This window comes from Carcharodon carcharias, chromosome 21, assembly GCF_017639515.1.
Source record: "Carcharodon carcharias isolate sCarCar2 chromosome 21, sCarCar2.pri, whole genome shotgun sequence".
Classification (NCBI taxonomy): Eukaryota; Metazoa; Chordata; class Chondrichthyes; order Lamniformes; family Lamnidae; genus Carcharodon; species Carcharodon carcharias.
The window spans coordinates 30,537,767-30,562,481 of NC_054487.1; the positions used below are offsets into that span (position 1 = coordinate 30,537,767).

A 24,715-nucleotide genomic window follows, 5' to 3' on the forward strand; every position below is an offset into this window, starting at 1 on the left:
ACCGTCCAAAAGGGTGCTGGAAGTTTAAAGTCTTTGGATATGAGTGAATGGGTGAGTTAGGTGGGAGGAAGGGTGGGGGGGTGGTGAGAAGGTGGGTGGGCGAGATGGGTAGGCGGATCAGGGGTAGTTGAGTCAGGTTGGGGGTACTCGGATTAAGTCTGGGAGTAGTCTGGTCGGGGGATGTTTGGGTTGGGTAGGTAGTCAGCTCGGGTTGTGAGGAGGAGGTGCAGTGGCAGGGTGGTCGGGGGGATCGTTGGGTCAGGTGATTGGGGAATCAACTGGGGAGTTACCCAGGTGTTGGACTAGGTTTTAATCTGTCTACCATTTCCTGGATAACTATTCAGATAATTAACTTGGAACTGTCCAAAGTCTCCGACTCTGGATCAGACCTGAAGCCATTCGAGGAGTGTCCCAAGGGCCAAGGGAATTGCCCATTGGAAGTTGAAACTTCCTGAGCAATTTCACATAGGTACGCACTTCTGGACTTGCACAAGTTCCTGCTGTGCATCTTCAGTTGTACATCCGGTCTCCTGTGATTTGGAGGCTGGAAGATTTGTTCCATGATTTTTAAGACTAGGAAATGTTGGTTCATTATATAAAATTTCAGTATTTTCTATTGGTTCTTGAACAAGTTCATTATTTGGGTTTAACAGTCATCTGGAAATGGGACGTGTATTACACGGCAGAATACATGTTGGGCATCTCTATGAATATTGGCTTAGTCTTCTGAGATTGAACAGAATTACTAACGATTACAAACACATTGCGATACAAATAAGTTTAGCATGCTTAAGAAAAACTTGAAAGTTTTAAACCACAGCCAACATTAATCAGTTAAAATGTATTAATTTTAAAAATGGAGAAGTTCGACTTAAACTAGCAGCGACATAAGATGAAGAGTTTGGACATGAATTTACCTTCCGTAGCTGTACTTCTAGTTTAGTGCATTCCTCCTTCTTCTGTTCAAGAGCTATCTCCAATGATTTTAGCTTGGAATCCTTCTTCAGTCCAGATGAAGCCAGAGATGAGGCATGCTCTTTGAGGTCCAGTAGCACAGCCTGCAGCAAGTAATTAGTGCCTTTATCCACATTTTGTTAACAAAATAGCTTACACAGTGGTATTTCCAGCCTGCTTCGGAATTTCATTAAGTTCCTCAATTTTTACCTCCAATCTCCTTACCATTTTTGCCCCGAATTCACTGACCTCACATCTAACCAAAAATTCTACCTCCAAATCAATTCTCCTACCCATACTCATTGTCACCCCTTCAACCTTAGCATCTCCCAATGACTCTCTAGTCAATGACAAAAATTCCAACCGAACATGTTGATAACAGGTATTATAAATAATAACTGATATCTGGAATTAATTGTTGTGATTTGGCCTTAATTTAAGACAACCATTACATAAGACATTTCCATGGAATCCATTATTTCATATACATCACTCTTAAAGAATAGTTGATGTTTGATAAACTTCCTCACTTTACACCACATATTACATAGAATACCATTTATTACTCACCTCCTTTTCTGAGACATCTCCTTGGAGACCACTAACCCGTTCTTTAACTTCTTTTAGCTCCTTCTTGTAAGCATCAATTTCTTCTAGCTTTTCTCTCTCCTCTCTTTCTCTCTGGTCTTTAAGCCGCTCAATTATCCTCTCCTGCAAGAAATTGATACAATTAATCGAGGATTAGTGAAAGAAAAATAAATGTTTACTCATGGTGACCAATGAGACAGAATGTTAATATCTCAGTATCCACAGGCGATAAAATTTTGTGCGTCCTCAAAATCTCAGACTGCAATCAAAGACAAGATATAGGAACTTAGGAACAGGGGTCAGGCATTCAGATTAGAGCTAATCTGCAAGTTAATTTCATTTATGGTGGCTTTTCTCCATATTCTTTGATCCCTTAACTAATCTCAATCTGCATCTTGAATTTACAATTCATCCAGCATGCATTGCCTTTGGAAGAATAGAGTTCCAAAATTCCATGACCCTTTGCAAGAAACACTGCTTCATGATTTCACTCTTAAAAGGCTTAGTTCTAATTTTGAGATCGTACCCCCTTGTTCTGGTTTCCCCCACCAGGACAGCATACATCGATCATGCCTACTGACTGCAAAATCTGACTATTTTTTGGTGTTTTATTGTCCCATTCACTTAAAAAATTGAGGGGGATGGTTACTGGCATTTGTGAGCATCCTGCTTCTGTGTCCTTCAGTAAATAGTTAGCCTTCCACTGATCAAGGGTTAGCTTATTGTACTTTCTGAAAGGGGATACATTCAAACTGAGAGCTGATATGCTGTTGTAAGATTAGTAGTAGCAGAAGCAAACAAAAAACACTAAATTCCAAACACAGCTAAAATATCATAACCTTGTATTCAATGAAAGTAATAAAAACTGTGACCCTGCCATCTTTACATACTAAGTTAAAGTGAACTGTTATACTAAATGGATTCTTGACAAAACAATTGCAATATTGTTTCCACACCTCCCTCCAACTAATGAGATTTATCAAGGGCAAGTAGAAAAATGGTGATAGCCTTGATGTCCAACAAACAAATCAAAAGCTGAAAACTTTTAAGCTACAAAACAGTGTAAACACATATCACAAGATCATTGTCAATGTGCAAAAACTGTCCTGGATTTATTTAACCTAAACTGAGAGAGCTAGAAAAAAAAAAATCAATGAGTGTACCAACATGTCAAATAACACAGCTGGTAGGACTGTCATCTCTGAGTTAGATGGTCCAGGGTTCAACCAAACTTCGGGAATGTAAGCGTATAGTCCAGGTTGGCACTGTTGGAAATATCATTTTTCAGATGAGGTAATAAATGGAGATTCCGTCTGACCTCTCAGATAGATGTAAAAAATTTGACACTATTCAAAGAGGAGCTACAGAGTACTCTCAGTGGCCTAAACAATTGTTATATCTCAACTAACATTGCTGAAATAGATTATCTGCTCATTTATTTCATTGTTATTTGTGGAAACTTACCGTATGCAAATTGCTTATCCTGCTTCCCTAAATGTGACGACGTTTGCAAAGTGCTTAATTGGCTGCAAAATGCTTAGTGACAACTGGAGATTGCGAAACGTACTGTCACTATAAGTTCATTCGTTCTTGTTAACATACTGGATATTCATCATTTCAACTTTTTTACCCAAAAAGTGATAAGAATGTGGAACTTAGCTGGCAGCCAAGTCCATGGCACCATAGTTGGCTTAGCAGTACATGGGAGGAAAAAGACGACTAGAAGAGCAATAGTGATAGGGAATTTGATAGTTAGGACAACAGACAGGCATTTCTGTGGCCACAGGTGTGAATCCAGGATGGTGTGTCCCTGGTGCTGGAGTCCATAATGTCACTGAGCAGCTGCTGAAGACCCTGAGTAAGGAGGGTGAACAGGCAGCAGTCACAATCCACACCAGTGCCAACAACAAAGGTAGAAAGAGGGATGCAGTCCTAGAGCCTGAGTTTACACAGTAAGGTAGGAAACTATTGTCTGTGACCTTTGGGAAAAATAAATGCACTGCTTAACCTTGCTTATCTGGCTAGTTGTAAACATCCTAACAATCCTTTGAAATCCAAACAAACCCTTCACTTACCTAAAAATGCCAACTCCTTTCACACCTCACATGCTAAGACCCCATCCATGTTTACTCATTAGCATTTCAAGTACATTTCTACACCTAACTTCTTTTGATAATTTCAAGCTTGCAGTCTACCTGACTCCAAATGTAATTAAATCTCTCAGACAAAACCACCTACACTCACACCCATAAATCTACTTTACAATAAACCAGAATAATATTATGAAAATTATTATACTTTTTTAACAGTCACTATGCAGGAATGTGAATGTGGAGACTGTGATGATAAGGTTAGTGAGCTGCACATGCAGATAGCCACCTGGAAATATAATATTGTGCCAATTGGAGAGACCTGGCTCAAAGAAGGGCATGCAGGACGGGGCACTGAATGTTCCTGTACACAAAATGTTCAGAAAAATAGGGAACAAATGAAGAGGGGTGGCAGTATTAAGGATTAAGTACTGGAGAGAATGTCCCAGAGAGAGTTCAGGGACAGAACCTATTTGGCTAGAGCCACAAAACAATGAAGCTACCATTACACCATTGTGGTCCAAAGGACCATAGGAAGGATGTAGAGAAACAAACTTGCAGCCAAATTACAGAAAACAGCAGGAATTATAGAGTAGATAAAAGCGGGACTTTAATTCTCCTAACACAGGCTTAGATAGCAATAGTGCAAAGGGCAGAGAGGTGCAAGAGTTCCTGGAGTGTGTTCAGCATAATTTTCTGCATGAGTATGTTTCCAGTACCACAGGAAAGGAGACATTGTTAGACCTGGTTCTTAGGAATAAGGTAGCCCAATTAGATCAAGTGTCAGTTGGAGAACATATCAGGGACGGTGATCATTGGAACATAAGGTTTAGGTTGGCTCAGGAAATGGACAAGGAGCAATTTAGAGTAAGAAATATTAATTGCGGGGGGAGGTCCAACTTCAATGGGGTGAAAATGGATCTGAGGATGAGGGATCCTATCCTGACAAGCAGACGGTAAAGGGGCACCCAAGACACAAGAGCTGGCACCAACTTGATCTGGTAATCACGTAACCTGTCCAGCATTCTTCATACTCACACCTACCACAGTGCACTTTGTGATACTGATCATTGGTTTGTCAATAGCAGAGTGAAGGTACACCCACAGAAAATACACAAGTCCAAACAAAATAACATGCCACACGTCAACATTGCATGCATGAGGGATGACGACAATATCAAAACTTCACAGAAGCTCTCACGCAGTCCCTTCCACCTGAGGGTTCACCAGATAATGCTAATAAAGCATGTAAGTCTTGTGGTCAGCCATCTATGAAACTATAGTAACCATGTTTGGCAAAGGAAGAAAATAGGTAGAAAGATTGCTTCGAGACCCACCTTGTGGAAATGACTCCAGTCACTGAAGCAAACAGCGTAACTCAGCTGGCTTACAATCCGTCTCCTAACCTTAAAGCAGGGTTCTCACGCTAGCCAATGCAATTGTGTAGCAGAAGGCAAAGTAATGTGTCAACAAGCATTGAAATACAAACTGCTAATGACAATGGTAACCTTCGCATTATGTATGATGGTATCAAAGGAGTAATCGGGCCCATCACTCCTTTGAAACCTGATGGGCAAGAACTCTCTGACAGGAACAAGCAAATGGTCCACTGTATAGAGCATGACTCCAAGCTATACTCACATGAGAATGATCTCTCTGCTTGTGCTTGATGATCTTCTGCAGCTACCTGTTACATATAAACAATGCAGAATCCTCATTACTTATGCTTGAAAAAGCCAGTGACTTCCTAGCAGCCAGAGAAGCACCTGGAAAGGATGGAAAACCAGCTGAGCTACTCAAGTATGGAAAGCCCCACCTGCTGCCAGGTCTCCACAACCACCTCCTCCTCTGCTGGAAGGCTTTGTCCCACAGGATATGCGTGGTGGAAACATCATCACATTATACAAGCATAAAGGTGATTAAGGGTATTGCAACTACTACTGGGCACCTCTCTCCTTAGCATCACTGGGAGGTCTTTTGACAAAGTCATTCCAATGAAGCTGCACAGAGTAGCCATCAGAATATACCCAGAGGCACAATGTGGCTTCAGAACAGGCACATCCACAGTAGACATGATCTTCTCCCTACATCAGCTTTGAGAGAACAGCAAACAGCAGCAAACATCACTCTATCTTGGTTTTGTGGATCTCTCAAAAATGCTTGACACCATAAGCAGAATGGTCCTCTACCAGATACGAGAGAAAATTGGTTGTCCTCCCAAGCTTCACAGTCTCATGTAATCCTTCTGTGATAACATTCGTTTTGTTCGCTCCACATCTGACAACTTAGAAGTCAAGAACAGGGTAAAACAGGACTGTGTCTTAGCCCCTACTCTGTTTTGTATATTTTTCTCTGTCCTCCTTGTTTATTGTATCAATTGAAGTTAAGCACATACAGGTGGAGGGCAATGATTGGATGGTTACCTGAGCACTTATAAAGAGGGCTCGGCCTAAATAGCCAAGTGGTTATGGTACTGGGTTTGTAACCCCAAGATCAAGAGTTCAAATCTCACAATGGCAAACTATGAAAAACAATGTAACTTCATCTGAATAGGAACAGATGGAAATGTGTTTGACCTGAAAGATATAAAGAGACCCTTACTGACACACAAATTGATTGGAGTCAGGAGATTTATGTCTGTAATGTTTCAGTCTGTGAATAAATCTATCCGAAGTAAAAATTGGCTTTGGATTCTTGCTTCATCAACTGGCTATCATGGGACACTCCTGACCGATGCTTGCCCTGATGACATGGAAGGAGTTCCACACACGATCAGACTCCTCAACCTATCAAGACTGAAGACCAAGACAAAAGGACGCATGTTCTAATCAGAAAAAATTCTGCATACTGCTGCACTAGTTGCCTAGAGAGAAGACCAGCCAAAGGCTCATGGCTTGTCTGTCCCATGCCAGTGTCATGTTCTCCCTCAATAGGACGTTGAGTCTCCACATCTAATCAGACTCAACGACACACCACTGTAAGTCGTCAGCAAATTCTACACCCTCGGGTCTGCAATGACAAACAAACTATCTCCTGAAGAAGAGCTTAGCAAACGCATTGGAAGGGCAGCCACCAATTTAGTTAAGTAACAAAATGGACATGGAGAAACAACACATTGACCTGCAGAACAAAGATGCTTATCGACAAGGCCTGTATCCTCAATATATTGCTGTACGGCAATGATGCCTGAATAGCTTACAATTACCAAGCAAAAGGCTCAATTACTTCTATCTCTGGCGTCTACGACGCACTGTAAGAATTTGATAACAGTACTAATTTTTAGAGTTCCACGTTGGTTTGAAGTAACATTTTATGACTTTATCTGTGCCATCTTTTAAATAATCCAGTTTGAACTTCTGTCTGCTGAATGAGTCAATTAAATAGTTAAAAGCAGGCTTAGAACAAGGAAGCAGATGTCTCTGAGGAAACTATTCTTCTTGATAATTAATCTCTTTAAATGTGCGAACTTAAAGAAATAAGCAAGTTTTGGTCAACAGTTTGACTGAACATGGCTTCTTTATTTGTTAAACAAGAACCATGGACGAATCGTCCCACATTTGTACAAAGTGCGGTAGCGGGCAGGAAAAAGAACATTTTACCTGCTGGCTGCAAAGGTGGCTTCTCGCGCCGTTTCATAACATTCCTGGTGTGTCCCACCTCATTAATCATGCATTCATGAGGGACACGCCAGATCGCTGAAAGGCGGGCTCAGGTTTGCCTGCCAGGCCATGACTGGTATGGTCATCTGTGCTCCGGGCACCACATTTAAGGTGCATCAGAGCACATGCCTACTTCATACCTTCACTCCAGGACTGGTCCAGGCGACAGGTTGCCCTGAAAGAAAGAAAACAAGAGCCCGAAAATTTAGTGATGCCTCTCTGAAGTGCCCGCTGGACGCAGTGTAAGGCCACTGGGATGTCCTCTTCTACCCTCGCTCTGGCCATAGGAAGTCCACCAGAGTCTTCAATCTGGCCTGGGAATCAGTGGCAGCGGCACTCAGCACCATCGGGCACAGAGTTGTCAGCCATCCAGTGCAGGAAGAGGATGAATAGTCTCATCGTTGTGCCAGGGTAAATCAACCACTTGATCATTCGCAACTCTCTCACTCACAAACCCGTCACACATCCACAGGGATCTCTCGCCTAAAGGGACAACACCTACTCTCACCAACCACTAACACTCTCACATCTCCATCAGGCTCATATCCTCTGGAGCTCGTGTCCTCATCCTGTCCATGGCTCCGCTCACCACACAAATGTTCCATGCAGTGCCATAGGTCCTGCTCATACTCTCTCCATTTCTTTTCATGCAAGAGAAGCTGGCTCACAACAGCAGGGAGAGGTCCCAGACTGGGGAGCGGAGTGGTCCACGTTAGGCTTCTCACTCACTTTGAGGAGCATGCCATTGCATGGGGATTGATGAGGTCACGGACCGTGCCTGCAGCAAACACCTACATGAGGATCATGTGCCCATCACCCTTCTCTCAATGTGACTGTGAGTGCATTCTCTCCTGCTTTTGACTATGCTGCCGCCTTGCACTATTTATCTCTACTTCAGTTCACAGGGAGCTCTGCCAAGTGACTGACACCCTCAGCCAGCAAGTCCCACAGCTCCATCCAAGAGGACTTCTTCCCCATTGGAGAGCTGGAAACAAGCTGCGTGGAAAACCTGTCATAGCGCTTACCCACACCCTTCACCAGCGCAGAGGCAGCATGGGGCCTAGATCTAGAGCAGGCTCGGGTTCACAATCTGGTGATTACCGCACGGACATGTGTCCACAGTAGGAGGAGGTAGGTTCAGCCGAGCTCCCCGGCACTCAGAACTGCTGGGGAAGAGGCAACTGTGAGGTCAGAGTCAGATGATGAGCCCCTGCATTCGGCCTTCCAACTCATCGTGGGGAGTCAGCAGAAAGCAGGGGAACATCACGCAGAGCTGTTTGAAGCCCTCAACAGAGTGGCACGTGAGTTGGAAGAGTGCGTCCGCCTGCTCACTGCTAAACTGTTGCCACATGTGCACATATGGAGGCCTCCATGTTCCAGTAAAATGTGGAGATGAGTGCAGACCTGCTCTCCATCGCAGTAATCATGGGCATGTTCCTCCAGTGGTAATGCAAGGGGGAACGGGGCACCTTGATGACCCTCCAGGTGCTCCTTCCTCACAAGGAGTCAAGCCAGGGTCCTCAGGCACCCGAAGGGAGGAGGAGCGGCAGCTGGCACCCCTGGATCATCCATTCAGGAATCACAGAGGCTGTCCTCTCCCTCCAAGACCCCTTTGCCTGTGACCCCCCTCAAACTCATCCTCTGTCACCGCAGAGGGAACAGCTGGCCCACTGGAGGACAGCCAAAGCAAGCCAAGGCCCTCAAGGCCTTGGCTCTCCAGAGGATCCACACCAAAGTCATCAGAAGCAACAGGGCCAACCATTGCACAACCTGTGTCCACCCCTCCTGCAGATGTCAGGGCAGCATCTAGAAGTGGTAGGCTTAGAAAAGTTAAGAATTTCTGATCATGTGGTTGCATGTGTGAACACATTTTATCACTTTATAATCTGAAAATATATTCACTTTCACTGAATAATTTGTAATGCTGTCTTTCAGCTTCATTTACAGGCTTCGCAAGTCCTCCCCTTACTCCTTCTCCCCACTCAGGACTCCTTCTCTTACACCTTCATCCCCCCCTTACACCTAGTTCCCCACTTGCTGCATTCTCTGCCATTACACCCTCCCACCCCCCCATACTCCCTCCCCAACCTTCCACAACTTTCCCCCACCAACCTCAGCCCCTTGGCCTCACCCACCAGTTCACCTTCCTCTCCCAGTCAAATGACTTTCCATTCCTACCCATCCGTGCCCCCACCCCAATCCAGTACACATTCCTCACCAGCTCACAGCAATACTTTCCTCTCCCCCCATCCATTTGCAGATTATCCATAGCAGCCCATGGCCAAGACTATGATGTTCCCAAACAGACCCGAGACATCAAAGACCTCCCACCTTCCGAGCGCTGTTTCACAGCAGAGCCTTGTCCCTGACAGTCCACCCAGCATGCAATGCACGTCTTGCTCCAGGGTCCAATAGCTGTAGGGCTCCAGCATCTTCTGCTCCTCCAATGTCCTCAATCTGAGCAAGGGCCTAACGTTAAGTCCCGACTTCTGCAAGTCACATTTGTCCAGACACGTTCTAGGTTGGCATGTTTTCCCGCCAGCATAACTGTAAATCTGGCATGGGGGATTCTGGTCTTACTTTGCATCCCATTAGCAAGACATAAAGCAGTTCACACCAGCCTCCAGCGCAATTGGCGTTCCACCATGGCGGACACATCGGATGATCCCACCAGCGTGAAATCGATTTTGGCCTTCTCACCATATTGTCCCCCCCTGCCCGCCACAATCCCCAATGCCAATGGGACCAGAAAATGCCAGCCCATATCTCTGAATTAGATTTAGGTTTGCTAATACCTTGATCTATTGACCATATCAATAGCATAACACCATAACACCTATAGTTCATGAAGAATCTTGCTAGGAATTACTAATAATATCAGTCCTTAATTTCTTTAGTATCCATAGGAATAGGTTAGCATATTTATATAAACTGTCTACCACAGTATTATTGATGAGGGGATGTAGCATTGTTTGAACAACTGCAATCTGTATCTGCAAGGATGTGTTATTGTTCACAATGGAACGTAAGCTCCAGGGCCTAAGGCAACATGAGATGGGCATTTGTCTCAGCTTACATGACACTAATTACAGAGGTAGGGTGACACCAGATGACCCTCACCTTTAGCCAATGAAGAGTGTTAATTTGGACTATTTCCTAATAAGGTAATCTGACAGAGTCAGAATAAAGGATCAAAGTTGTAAACTCAGTCTTCCTTGGCACAGTTCCACCATTGTTTCTGTGGTGTAATCTTTCTGTCACAAAGTTCAACATCACTTCAGAAACAGTAGATGATTGCTCACGGCACAGCCAAAGTCTCTCAAGAAACCTAGGCTTTGAGGAATAAGAAACTTCCATGCTGTCTCCACTGCTTTTTCTTAAGTACACCGACCATCTTGCTAATAAATTTTACTTTACTGATGAATACCGATCATTTGTACCTTGTTAGGTCAGGCACAACTGAGGGCCCCATTGTTGTAAATTAAGAATTCAGAACCTAGATATTTTGGTTAAAAAGGTCTTATACCTCAAAACACCTCAAAAACTTAGAACATCCTCGGCATCACATGGAAATAGAAATTCACCAACGAAGCAGTCCTTTTTAGGGCAAACATGCTGAGCATACTAACAATAATGAGCAAAGGAGGCTTTGCTGGCTTGGACATGTGCACAGGATGGAAGGTGGCCACATCCCCCAGAGGCCAGCAGGGTGCCCAAAACTCTGATTCAAGAAAGCTGTCAAAAGAAAGCCCCCAGTATCAATCGCAAGTGGGAAACTCTAATTGACAATCAATGCAAATTGCGACACCAACGATGAGCAGGAATACACCACCACCACGTGGTTTCAGAAGCCCCAAAGCAGACACCAGCCCTGTAAACAAGGGGTGAGCAGAGACCATCCCATGCCACCAACAAGGGATAACTTCATGTGTGGCACTCATGGCATCCTTTGCCTTTCCAGAAGCAACACACTCAGCCATCAAAAGAAAGGCACATGATCTCAGCTGACCGCACCAAAGTTCTGAGGCTGCATTCCCATCATCCCTCACAGGAGGCTAGTATGTGAAGTGCACTTCAGTATTAGGAAATTATTTAATGAAAATCCAAATTGTGTGGAGTTGCCTTTTGGGTACCATCCAGTCACAAAATATTATATAATGCAAAGAATTTTACAGGTTTCACACCAAAAAACATGCCAAAGGCATAAAACAACCATGCATCCCTGTATCATTCATTGATACTTATTCTTAATAACTCACATGCTGTATTAGAGTTGAGTATATTTTATAATTAGGACTATTGCTATGCCAAGAAAAGCATATACCTCTTAAATAATGTTACTTAGAAGATATACTCCACTCTGGTTACACAATATTTTGTTGATGGATTTTCTAATGCTTCATAATTGATTATTTGGGATGCTGAAGTGAATATTTGCCCTTCAAGTTCAATGCCTGTTGGAAGTGCTTTCAACCTTCCAAGAAACAGAATTTTGAGTTGTACAACCGTTCTGGCTCTGGTACAAAATTGAGTTATATCAAGGCGGCTCATACCACTGTAAATCTGGAACCCTTATAGTGTGTCATGTATTATGTAACACTCCTACTGTTATACCCTCTGACTCAGAAAATTAATGCCATGGGAAATTTATCGGGATCTCTATTAGAAGTCTTACATCTGTGCACACTTCCTATAAGTGTTACCTATTAATTTTTGCATCAAACTTTTACCTGTCCTACTATTTCTATCATGTCCACCTATCATCCTTTTCGTCAAGATTTTAATATATTTACCTCTGACTCCAAGGTATGTTGCAGTGTTACTTCTCAGTGAGATCTTGATAATTATAGCTCCAAAACAGGTAGCACTGTTGCCTTCAGCAGAATCTTACTTGCAGCAAATGTAACAAGGCATTAGAGCCCAATGTTGACTGTACTCCTCTTGCTTCCATCTCCCACACTGCTTTCCCACTAAACAACAAACTAATGCTGCCCGTCTTTTGTCCCTGCTACAACGAAACTCCTTTCTTGGATTCCACAACAAACGAATCCTCCTCCAGCTGCAACTGAGTCTTATGCCATCAAGTCACAAGGCCCCTACCAACAACCAATGTCCTAAAGTTGTATATTGCCAGGGTCGGTCTTAACATCAAAATAAAAGCAAAATCCTGCAGATGCTGGAAATCTGAAATAAAAACAGGAGCTGCAAATGTTCAACAGGTCGGTAAAGATCTATGAAGAGAGAAAGAATTGAACCCAAATATGACTCTTCTCCAGAACTCTTCTCCAGTTCTGAAGAAGTCAGATTCGTTAGCTCGGTTTCCTCTCCAGAGATGCTGTCAGGCCAGCAGCTGGTTCTGTTTTTATTTCAGTGTTAATATTCCTAAAGTCCATTTTCAGCCAAATGTGCATTTCAGAAACAAAGTTAATGACTTGATTGGCAAAGCAGCTGGAAATACAGATTTTGGGAATGTAGGTAGGATCTCCAAACTCAAGGTTGGAGTTTGGAATCAGGTTGGGATGGATATGGGGATTAAATTGTAACTCATGGTTCTACTCTTAGAGGGGTGAGGGATTTTTAGTCAACAGTGAAGAAACTGGGATTATTTTAAATAACACAACCTCTACTCCCTTTTAAAAAAATCTTTCCTTCTGCTAATGATCTCCTTCCGTCATCACTGCTACAATGATAACTAACCCTGATACCTAACTTTGAAATTGGTTCAGGCTTCAATTGCGGTGAGGGCAATGGCAGCAGCAGAGGACAAGTTAAATGGGAAACCCCCACCAGGAATCCTGGAAAGCTGCATTATTTAAAGCAAATATCATATTTCAAATAATACAAGCTGTCCAAGGCCTCAACTGGGGAAACAGTAACATCTTCTCCACAACCCAAATTAAACAGTTTCCCCTGTCACTTCCCATGACTTGATACCGCCACTCTTAGCACCCGGTATCACCATCTTAGTCTTTCCTGCTGCTTTATTACCACTCAAATTTCCAAACATCATGTATTTGCTCTCAACTGCCAATCCACTTTGGAGAAAACTCCTATTACTTTACAGTTACTAATGGTTCCCCTTCAAACCTACTAATAATATTCTCACATTCAGCAAGCCTCCTCTTAAATACCCCCACATACTGCCACTGCTATTCAAGTGCTGCTATCACTCCAGGTTCACATAATCATCACTGCCATCCAAATTTCCCTCCCAGGATTCCAACACTCCAAGGTCCCTCTCCCATTCTTCCCACACCATGTATGCCATCTTTCCATATTCTAGGTTCTCACTGCAACCAAATCATGGAAGCTTCCCACACCTTTGTACAAAACACAAGCCATCCCTCCCTCACCCCCCTCAATTTGCATCATCCTTTCCAGATTTTCTAAACTTTTGCATCCGTTCAGAATGATCTCATTCCCAACGACTCCAAAGTGTGAGGGCTACCATCCAAAGACAGCCAACCCACAAGCATCCCATGATATCACTTTAATACTAAATGCTATTCCTATAAACTTCCACTGTAATCTTAATGTGATGAAGGGATAGAGAGCAAATGATAATTGGATCAGGTATTTTATTGAATTAATTAATATTTTACTTTAATATTTTAAATTTTGCCTTTAATTATATGTACTACTAAGATAAATTATTACTCGTAAATCTCTCACTACATTGCACATGGAGGGTCAAAGGATTTTCCGCTTTTTAAGGAAAAGAAAAATTATTGCCAAATGGGATATTACAGAGATTTACATTGACTAATAAGATAAATTTCATTCTTCTTAAATGATATTCTGGGATTCCTAGTCTGCTGTAGGTATGAATTTTACTACACTATCCGTTATTCAATGAAAATTGTAAATGAGTACTTTCAGTTTATACACATTTCTTTTTTATGTATTTCATTTCAATTGCCTACCATTTTGAAACTTACAAAATGTGGGCAAATATGGAATTTGTTAACACAGGGAAGGGGTTCTTTGGTTCATCATCGCTGTGGAGGAAAATCGTAAGTTTGGTAAAACAGGGGCCTGGAATCTGCTACTTAGCTCCCTAGTGCATTTTGCATGTGTGTCAGCAGTAAAGGAAGGATACAGCTCTCTGGGAAGGAGAGATACCACTAAGTCAAGACCACCAAGGAAAAATGTAAGAATACACAAAAAGACAATCCAATTAATGAGGTTCAGCACTGGAGTGCTGCTTCGGGTTGCATTAGAGTGCTTCAATTGGAGTTTGGTGAGACACGGACTTTTAAGGTTAATTTCTGTCTAAAGTCTAATTTTCCTTTAATTTAGCAACTAACTAAAAGTTGTTCTTTGGCTTGGGAGAAGATGAGTTTTAATCCAGCTTTAAAACAGGGATTATACAGGCTCTGCTTGCAGCTAGTTAATTAGTTAACTGACTTAAAAAAGTTTGCAGAAGCTAGATGCAGACAGCATAAAAACAAGCCATCTACAGTGCTCCTTCAGTCTGCAATGGAGGGCTGCTTTAGGCTGCATTAGAGTGTTTCAGTTGGAGTTTGGTGAGAGAGGGAGTTGCTGAAGAGGTAAGGAACGATCTTTTCATTGTTTACCTTTTCTCAATACTTGGTAAATAGGACCTGGTGATTATTTATTCTGTCCTCAATATTCTCAAAACTAGAGGAAGTAAAAATAAAGGGAATAATTTAAGGGTAAGTAATGGCAGGGCAGCTCGCCCAAGTGTATTGCTCTTCCTGTGCAACGTGGGAAGTCAGGGACACTTTCAGTGTCCAGGGCGACCACATGTGCAGGAAGTGTTTCCAGCAGCAGCTACTCAAAATCAGGGTTTCGGAGCTGGAGTCACTGTGGAGCATTCACAAGGATGAGATATTTGTGGTAGTACATACACAGCTGTTCACGCTGCAGGTAAAGAGTGCATAGGCTGAAAGGGAATGGGTGACTGCCAGACAAGAATAAAAGCACTAGGCAGATAGCAGGAGCCCTCTGGGTCTTATCTCCCTCTCCAAAAAATTTTCCCTTTGGATACTGCAGGGGGAGATGGTTTCTCAGGGTAATGCAGCAAGAGCCAAGTGACACCACAAGTGGCTCAGCTGCACAGTGGGGACAAAGAAGAAAGAATGGGAGAGCAATAGGGATAGGGGATTCTATCATAAGGGGAACAGAGAGACTTTTCTGTGGCTGCAGATGTGACACCAGGATGCTATCTTGTCTCCCTGGTGCCAGGGTCAAGAATGTCACTGAGCAGCTGCAGGACATTCTGAAGTGGGAGGGTGAACAGCCAGAGGTCATGGCCAATGACATAGGTAAAAAGAGGGATGAGTTCCTGAAAGCAGAATATAGGGATCTAGGAAATAAATTTAAAAACGGGATCTCAAAAGTAGTAATCTCAGGGTTACTTGCAGTGCCACGTGCTAGCGAGATCAGGATTAGGAGAATAGACCAGATGAATGTATGGCTGGAGATAGGGTGTTGAAGGGAGGGATTTAGATTCCTGAGGCACTGGGACTGATTCTGAGGAAGATGGGACCTGTACAAGCTAGACAGGTTGCACCCCAACAGACAACAGGCCGGGATCAATATCCTCGCAGGGTTACTTGCTAATACTGTGGTGGGGGGGGAGGGGGTTTAAACTAGACTGGCAGGGGGATGGGAGCCTGAGTGGGGAGACACAAGAGATTGAAGGAAATTAGTATTACTAAAATAATAGTGGAGAAATTAATGGGACTGAAAGCCGATAAATCCCCAGGGCCTGATCGTCTACATGCCAGGGTTATTAAAGGAGGCGGTCATGGAAATAGTGGATGTGTTGGTTGTCATCTTCCAAAATTCTGTAGATTCCAGAACACTCCTGGCAGATTGGGAGGATGGCAAATGTAACCCCACTATTTAAAAAAGGAGGGAGGGAGAAAATAAAGAATTATAGACTGGTTAGCCTAGTCTATAGAAATGCTAGAGTCTATTATAAAGAGTGTGATAACAGGACACTTAGAAAATATCAATGGGATGAGACAAAGTCAACACGGATTTATGAAAAGGAAATCACATTTGACAAACCTACTGGAGTTTCCTGAGGATGTAACTAGCACAATAGATAAGGGAGAACCAGTGGATGTGGTGTATTTGGATTTTCAGAAAGCCTTTGATAAAGTCTCAAATAAAAGGTTAATGTGTAAAACTAAAGCACGTGGAATTGTTGGTAATATATTGGCATGGATTGAGAATTGGTTAGCGGACAGGAAACAGAGAGTAGGAATAAATGGGTCTTTTTCAGAGTGGCAGGGATCAGTGCTTAGGCCCCAGCTATTCATAAGAAACATCAAAGATTTGGATGAGGGAACCAAATGTAATATTTCCAAGTTTGCTGATGACACGAAGTTTGATGGGAATGTGAGTGGTGGGGAGGGTGTTAAGAGGCTTCAAGGTGATTTAGACAGGTTGAGCGAGTAGACCAGTACATGACAGAAGCAGTACAATGTGGTTAACTGTGAAGTTATCCACTTTGGTAGGAAAAACAGAATGGCAGAGTATTATTTAAATGGTGATAGATTGGGAAATGTTGATGTACAAAGGGGCCTGGGTGTCCTTGTACACCAATCACAAAGAAAGCATGCAGGTGCAGCAAGCGGTTAAGGAGGCAAATGGTATGTTGGCCTTCGTTGCAAGTGGACTTCAGTACAAGAGCAAAGATGTCCTCCTGCAACTGTACAGGGCCTTGCTGAGACTGCACTGGAGTATTGTGTACAGTTTTGGTCACCTTACCTAAGAAATGATGTATTTGCTATTGAGAGTGCGCAGCAAAGATTCACCCAACTGATTCCTGGGATGGCAGGATTGTCTTATGGGGAAAGATTGGGCTGACTAGGCCTGTAGTCACTGGAGTTTAGAAGAATGAGGGGATCTCATTGAAACGTATAAAATTCTGACAGGGATGAACAGACTGGATGCAGGGATGATATTTCATCTGGCTGGGGGGTCTAGAACAAGGGGTCAGGATACAGGGTAGACCATTTAGGACTGAGATGAGGAGAAATTTCTTCAGAGGGTGGTGAACCTGTAGAATTCTCTACCATAGAAGGCTGTAGAGGCTAATTCACTGAATATATTTAAGAAAGAAATAGGTAGATTCTGGACTCTAAAGGCATCAAGGGTTATGGGGAGAGAGGGAATATGGCGTTGAGATCGAGGGTCAGCATGAACATTTTGAATGGCGCGGCAGGCTCAAAGGGCTGAATGACCTATGCCTGTTCCTATTTTCTGTTTCTAATAAACATAATCATGTTATGAAAAATGTATTTTTTATTTACTATCATATTTTGGTCATTAGAAATTTTAGCCACAGAGTAAAAATTTGAAGTCAAAATTTCTTTGAGTGGTTTCATTAATAAACCATGGTGGGGTAGTTGACATAGGGTTTTTCTATTATATGTTAACATATGGTTTTTACATTATATAAGATTGACAGAGTTTATCCATTGTGACATGTTGATAAATGGATTTTCCATTATAAAAGCATGACACAGGAAGTATGATTAATGGATACAGAAAGTGCATATCATTTGCAAGATCACACACTTAAACATAACTGCACTCCTTTATTCTGATAGCTTTTGCAATATCCTTCACAGACGCTCAACTCTTAAAGCTCTGCCAAGAATACTCCACAGCATACAGGACAACGATGTGGGATGATTGTTCAGCCCTTATTCCCTAACTCCCCATGGGGAAGCTACCTGATCTCTGCTTTCCAGCTTCTTATGTAGCCAAGTCTAAAAATGGAAACACACGATCTGAATAATCATTGGCAGGTCTTACTGCTACTACTTATTGGCACAGTATGCTGAAGCAACCATGTCAGCACTGCAACTGGTAATAATTAAAACAGAAATGCAAATTTACAGATAAAATATGGTAACAATGTTACTACCCAAATGTTTATGACTTAGCAAACATAGTATTGCATTAGGCAGCATTATACTAAGGGCTTCCTATCAGCAAGCAGTTTGCTCTATTTACTTTGAACTTCCACCTGGACCAAGCTACACCAACAGCTCACCTTCTCTGCAAGAGCCTCCTCTAACGTAGTAAGGGCAGTATCTGTATTGGTGGTGTCTGCCTGCAGTGATTTTACACGTTCTTTCAGACTAGTCATTTGTTTCTCTTTATCTCTCAGTTGTTCTTGCAGGTTCTCAATCTGCAAAATATATTGAAAAAAACACAACCCGATTAATAGGAAAAACAGACACTGATATGTAATAATTCACTAAATTTCCACCAAATGAAACATAAGTTGTAAGTGAGAATTAAGAATGGCAGAATAGAATTGTATATCCTAAGAACAATGAGTCAAGTGGTTTATTTCCGTGCTGTAAACTTGTATGATTCTGGAAACAATTTAGAATGCGGTCCTTTCCAAGTATTATTACTTAATTAGATTTCTTGCATACTCTGTGTTGATAATAAAACTTAATCACTTTTGATGATACTAAAATGTCTGGCGAGTGGTAAGGTTGCCCGCTGGAGTGAAATTTAAAAATGTATTGTACGCTGGGCAATCATACTAGCAAAAGAAAACACAGTGCCAACCACCTGCTACAAATCCAGTCAGGCATACAAGGCCAGTTATTACAATGATAGCATAATGGCACTTATATTGTCAATACTTGTGTTAAATATTTGAAATCAAATAACGATTTTATTTAAACTTTTATTTAAGTTACTAATGGCTGATACTACAACACAGTCCTTTCACTCCTGTGATCATGTTCAGCATGAGTTTGATGGGATGACAGTAACCTTTTTCAATTGAGTGTAAAACAAACGTGGCCAATTTCTCATCCAGTTCTGACTAATCATGGGTCAAACAACATGCTTGACCACAACTCAGCACTAATAACAAATCATCAATCTTATTCGATGGTTGATGTGGAAAATAGGAAAAATTATGGTGGTATACTTGGGAGAAAGTCAATTTATTTATATCTTAATCAAGCAGCAACAGTGGGAGCTTTATTTTGTATTTGATATTTAAGTGGCAAGGGAGTATCTGCTATTAATCCCCATGGTCTAAGAGTCTCATCCTCCCAGCTCAATGGGCATAAACTTTTACACCATTTTATTTATTTCTGGATTATTTTTTGTTTTCAAGAGTGCCAATTCAGCATGCACAGTCCTAGCACTGAAATGTGATCCAGCTTGGTGGACAAGTTGCCACCATTCTGAGTGATCAGTAGGAAGCTCTTCCACATGGGTGATATTCCTACCCATGAGAAAACAAGAATAGCCTTGGCATTGTCACTTCCTACAAGTAGACCAATCAGAAGTTAAGTACTTTGAGAGACGAATGCCCGTTAATTGGATAGTGATGACAGTTCTGTCCATCAATTAGAGTTCTGAGATGAACTCCACAAGAAAGATGATTTATTAAATTCCGAAGATTTATGGTCAGAATGTCAGAACACAGATGGTAAGTCCATGGTAGAATATATTATGACTTCAACTGACTGTAAAAAGATTGATGAAATCCAATTTGGGAAATCCCTGGATTGGTACTAGTATACAAGGAACTCTTACTTGAAATTAGATAATAGTGTTTAAATTTAGATTGTGCTCAACTGTTTCATGGGCAGAGAATTGGTTCAAACAGGTGTTGGTTCTTGGAGGAGACGACCCTGTTGGGCCAGATGTCTTTTGCCTTAAAAGAATTCCTGCAGAAAGTCAATTCCTTCAGACTTTATTGAACAAATGAGACATTCTGCAGTGACATGAAAAAACTATTGCCAGATTTCAAAATAGTCACCAGATAACAGACTGCTGTCAATACAACAGAAAGATTCAAGAAAGGCAGAGTGAGAATGAAAGCACCTTCAGCAGACCTGGTTATTACTGCTCAAGAAAAAATTGAAACAAAAATATTGGGCAAATGAATCCCAGGAATGCCCAAGGGACAGTTAGCAGGTATTTCAGATCTGATTCGAAGCATCATTATGCCCTAAGCAAAAAGGCAGGGTCCTCAAAATGACATGCGACAAAAAGAATTCAGAGGAAGAATATTACATCTCCTTGGAGACCATTAACAGTTAAAGAGAAATTCAAACACCGTGATTATCTGAAAGAACTACACCACAAGATTTCATGTTTTAAAATAAAAACAAAAATCAAACAAAGCAATGCTACTAACTTAATACTATAGTTTGCCAAGACTTAAGAGTATAAATCTGGTTCCCCTTTTACTTCCTAATTCCAACCAAGAGTGCCCTTATACATTGGGATATTGAGGGTTCATTCACTTCTTTTGGATCAAAGCATGTGTGCGATAGCTCTCCGAAATTCACTTGGATTTCTCCTCAGCATTCCAGTTATTTTCCAAGGTGCCAGATTTATGGGGATCCTTCCATTAGCTTTTGGCCTTACATCTTCTCTTCAAAAGTTCATGATTGTGGACTTCTCAGCTCAAGTCTGGGCCTCACTTGCATACATGCTCAGTGATTTAAAAATCAGGAACTCCATGGTTCTTAATTGCCTCTATGTTCCTTGCCCTGGCTTTGGACACATACAGACTGCTTTCTCCCACTGTTCCCAAGCTAATTGCTTTTCACTATAAGGGTTACTATAGATTCCTTCCTCTAGCTCCAAACTAAGCAAACCTTCCAGCCTCTTTTACCCTCACAAACCCTCTCTCTCCAAAATGAGCATGTGCTCACACCCTCATTCTGTGCAGTGAACAATAAAGTTACTGTTTTTTCTGTTTAAGGTACAGCCCTGGCTAGCATTTATCCCTTTTGCTCCCTCAACTCAAATGTGCCGCAAACTACACAAGACCAAAGCTGCAACTGTCTCTGTCTGAGATATTCCTGTGTTTATTGGAATGCCTGTAACTTGATCACAAAAATTATTCCACTATCCCCTTCTCCATGACAACAGAAACACACTAGTCCTGTTTCCAAGAAAAAATGTTATTTAACTATCTCTTACCACAACAGCCTTCCATCTTAGAAACTAAGGTTCAGGTTTCAGCAAAATATTTGCAATCTTGAAAGCAGTAACATCTTTATGGGTTTTGGGACACTTAAGTCTAGATTGTGAACACGGCAAAAGCTGTGATTATCCTCAAATGTAAATATTGGTCACCTTTCTTGCAGTAACACAATTTGAGTCTTCCCTTTGATCCTTCCTAATATTACTCAGCTTTTACAGCGAGGTAGACCCCAGCACAGATCACATGATCCCTCTCATTTGCCCTAAATCTAAAGATATAGACCCAAGTTAAAATCCTCTCACAAATCAAAAGATATAGTACAGTAATAAAACATAATAAGCATATAAGCTTCACCAATGTCCATCGCACAGAAAAGTACTCTTAAATCTTTTTAACACTTTTGGTCACATATTCATGGGGATCAATTGGCATAAAGATTGCATTTATTCAGGGCAATATGCTTCAGAAAATTGTTTTTGGAACTGCCGAAAAGATAGCAGATGCAGACAGAAACCAATGGAAACTAAATAAATTTGTTAATGGCCCAAAAGATGCTTCTAGGTTATGGTATTTTTCGATGTGCTCTGCTTTGTTCAAAATACAAAGTGTACAACTAAAAACAGATCCTGTGATAAAGAAACACGAGACATCTTCATGATGCATGTTGGATGATTTCTTATAGGGTGGTACTGTATAATTTGAGGAGTGCTTTATGAATACAATAGAGTAGAATTTTGTGTCAGGTTTGTGTGTATTTAAATATATTGGTTTAGATATTAAGCAAAGAAAGTCTGGAAAAACTTTAAATCAATAATCTGATTTAGAGAAGTGGTACTTCCAACTTGGTTAATTGTGCTAGGTCATCACAGAAAGATGTTATATATATAAAAAGACAGAACAATTGTGAAGCTTGAACGGCCTGCTGAAATGGTTGTGCATTCAGACTTGGCCAAATGCTAGTTTTGACTTATTAGGGTTAAGGTTCTGATGAAACATCAGAAGTCGAGAATGTTTTAACGGCAAATAAAACATTATGAAATTAAATCCGGAAAAATGCATACTTAAGCTCCCATCCTTAGGTGACCCAATGAACATGAAGCTAGTCATTTTTAGCCAAGTTTATCTTCCTAATGGGTACTCTAGTGCAGCTGGTTTCATAACATTTCTATTGGTCAAGAAGGGGAAATGCTGTCCTCTAGCTTAAAAAGCTAGGGAAATGGAAGGGTTGTTAAAAGTACTTTTGCTGCCAAAACACTGGTTCTTGAAGAAGCAATGGATACAGGATTCTTTTTGACAAATATTTTAACAGAAATTCTATATAATGGGCATATTGAATGTAGTATATCTATTAAATGTTACATAGGTAATCATTCCTTATGGGATAATGTACACTGTACAAAAAGGGTCAGTTAAAGAAAGTTACAACTTGACCTTGCTGGCTTGAAACAAATGCCGGACAGAAAGGAAATTTCTAAAATTAAATGAGTGATGCAAGTTATGAACAGTTATGATTGTTTTACATAAATAAATGCACATGTAAAGAAATTGTTCGGGATTCTAGAGGAGGGACATTTCATAATGTAATGCTTTGTACAGAATATGGAGGTCTCTGACTTAATTTGTTTTGAAATTTTGGTTGTACATATACTAGTTTTTAGAGCAAGAGAAGGAAATCTGTTAATTGCATATGAATTGTATTTCATTGTATCCAGATGTTGGGCATTAACTCGGAATTCACATCTGCTCCTATAAATAGGAACAAACTGTGGTAGTTGGGTTATGGGATACATGCTTGGAATGTCCATCTCTATAAATTAATACCTATAGAAGTTTGTAAAGATTGACTTCCATTCCAACATTCACCACCTGGCTTTTTGGGATGTAACAGTAGATTTGTCACCCATGAAATATATCTCTGACTAGCCAACAAATGAGCCACCCAGCCTCATCCCACTTCCCAGCATTTGGTCCATAACCCTGCAGATTACAGCACTTCAGGTGCACATCCAGACACTTCTTAAATGAGCTGAGTGTTTCTGCCTCTACTGTCCTTTCGGGAAGTGAGCTCTAGACCCCTAATACCCTCTGGGTGAAAACAAAATTCCTCATCTCCCCTCTCATCTCTTTACCAATCACTGACCTCCCTGCTAAGATAAATTGGCCCTTTCCATACATTCTATCTAGGCCTGCACAATTTTGTACATCTCAATCAAATCTCCCCTCAGCCACCTCTGTTCTAAGGAGGACAACCCCAGCCTATCCAATCTTTCCTCATAACTACGTTTTTCTAGACCTGATAGCATCCTCATAAATCCCCTCTGTAGCCTCTCTTGTGCAATTACACCCTTTCTGTAATGAAGTGATCAGAACTTCACACAATACTCAAGTTGTGGCCTAACTAATGACTTATACAGTTCCAACGTAACCTCCCTGCTCTTATATTCATGTGACGTATCGTATCAGTGAAGGAAAGAAAATAGCAACTTGGTAAGTTCCATAATGAAGACAACATTTCCAATTAAAGATAGTAAGTTGCTAGCTAGCTATGATTATGCGCTTACTGGTATTTTTAGGAAATGCATGGCGAAGGATTGGATTAGAGGCTTATATGGTTGTGGCACATCTGAATGGGACAGGCCTAATGGTCTTTTCCTGCTCTTTTTGTCTCTTCGTGAAGATGACATAGGGAAGTCTGATCTACAATTAATAACTTCATTTAAAAAAAATTCGAGTAATCTATATTTTCCTTCATTTTCTGTATGCCATATTTTATAGGTAAATCTGCTAAGGTGGTGTTTCTCTAAGAAAAGAGGATTCATTTATTTCCAAAATGCTAGTCTCAAAGTTTTGCCTACAAACCGACAATAGAAGTTACTGCACATGGCTAGCTTCCTGATCCTCCAACAACACATTCGGAATATCGCTGAGCTTCATATTTAGAAATGTCTTTCATTCTTAATTGGGGAAAAATGGTTAGTAGCTGTTGAGAGCATATAGTCAAAACACCTGGCTTGCTAATGTTTTCCCCATAAGGTGCAAAAATCTGAAGTATGTATTCAGTATAATACAGATACCCACCAAAGAACACATTTATTAATTTGTTCAGTTACAAGTGAAAATATCATCCTGGAGCCCAGGTGAAGGAAAGAATGGAAGCCATTTTTTTTTTATAAATTAATACTTAGAAAAGTAAATATTCCAAACATGTATCCCATAACCCAACAACCATAACCCAACAACTACAGTTTCAGTTTGCTTCTAGTTGTAACTCTTTTGAGTACAAACACGTTTCCATCTGTTCCTATTCAGATGAAGTTACATTGTTTCATAGTTTGCCATTGTGAGATTTGAACTCTTGATCTTGGGGTTACAAACCAGTTAATGCCCAACACCTGGAAAGATTGCATGGTCACCTAATTTTCTTGGACTATTTTCATGAATTTAAACAAACAGTATGCTCTTCC

At 41.2% G+C, this 24,715-nt stretch overlaps 1 protein-coding gene across 12 annotated transcripts in view; it reads right to left on the reverse strand.

Annotated features, from left to right (window-relative positions):
• Positions 1–24,715, reverse strand: part of erc1b (ELKS/RAB6-interacting/CAST family member 1b) — a 1,202,158-nt gene that overhangs the window by 1,015,698 nt on the left and 161,745 nt on the right. For all 12 annotated transcript variants that reach the window (XM_041215847.1, XM_041215845.1, XM_041215843.1 and 9 more), the window contains 3 exons: positions 18,330–18,467; positions 1,525–1,665; positions 918–1,058 (listed from right to left, as the gene is read on the reverse strand). In XM_041215847.1, coding sequence (XP_041071781.1) covers positions 918–1,058; positions 1,525–1,665; positions 18,330–18,467 — 420 coding nt within the window. The remainder of the gene's footprint in view (positions 1–917; positions 1,059–1,524; positions 1,666–18,329; positions 18,468–24,715) is intronic.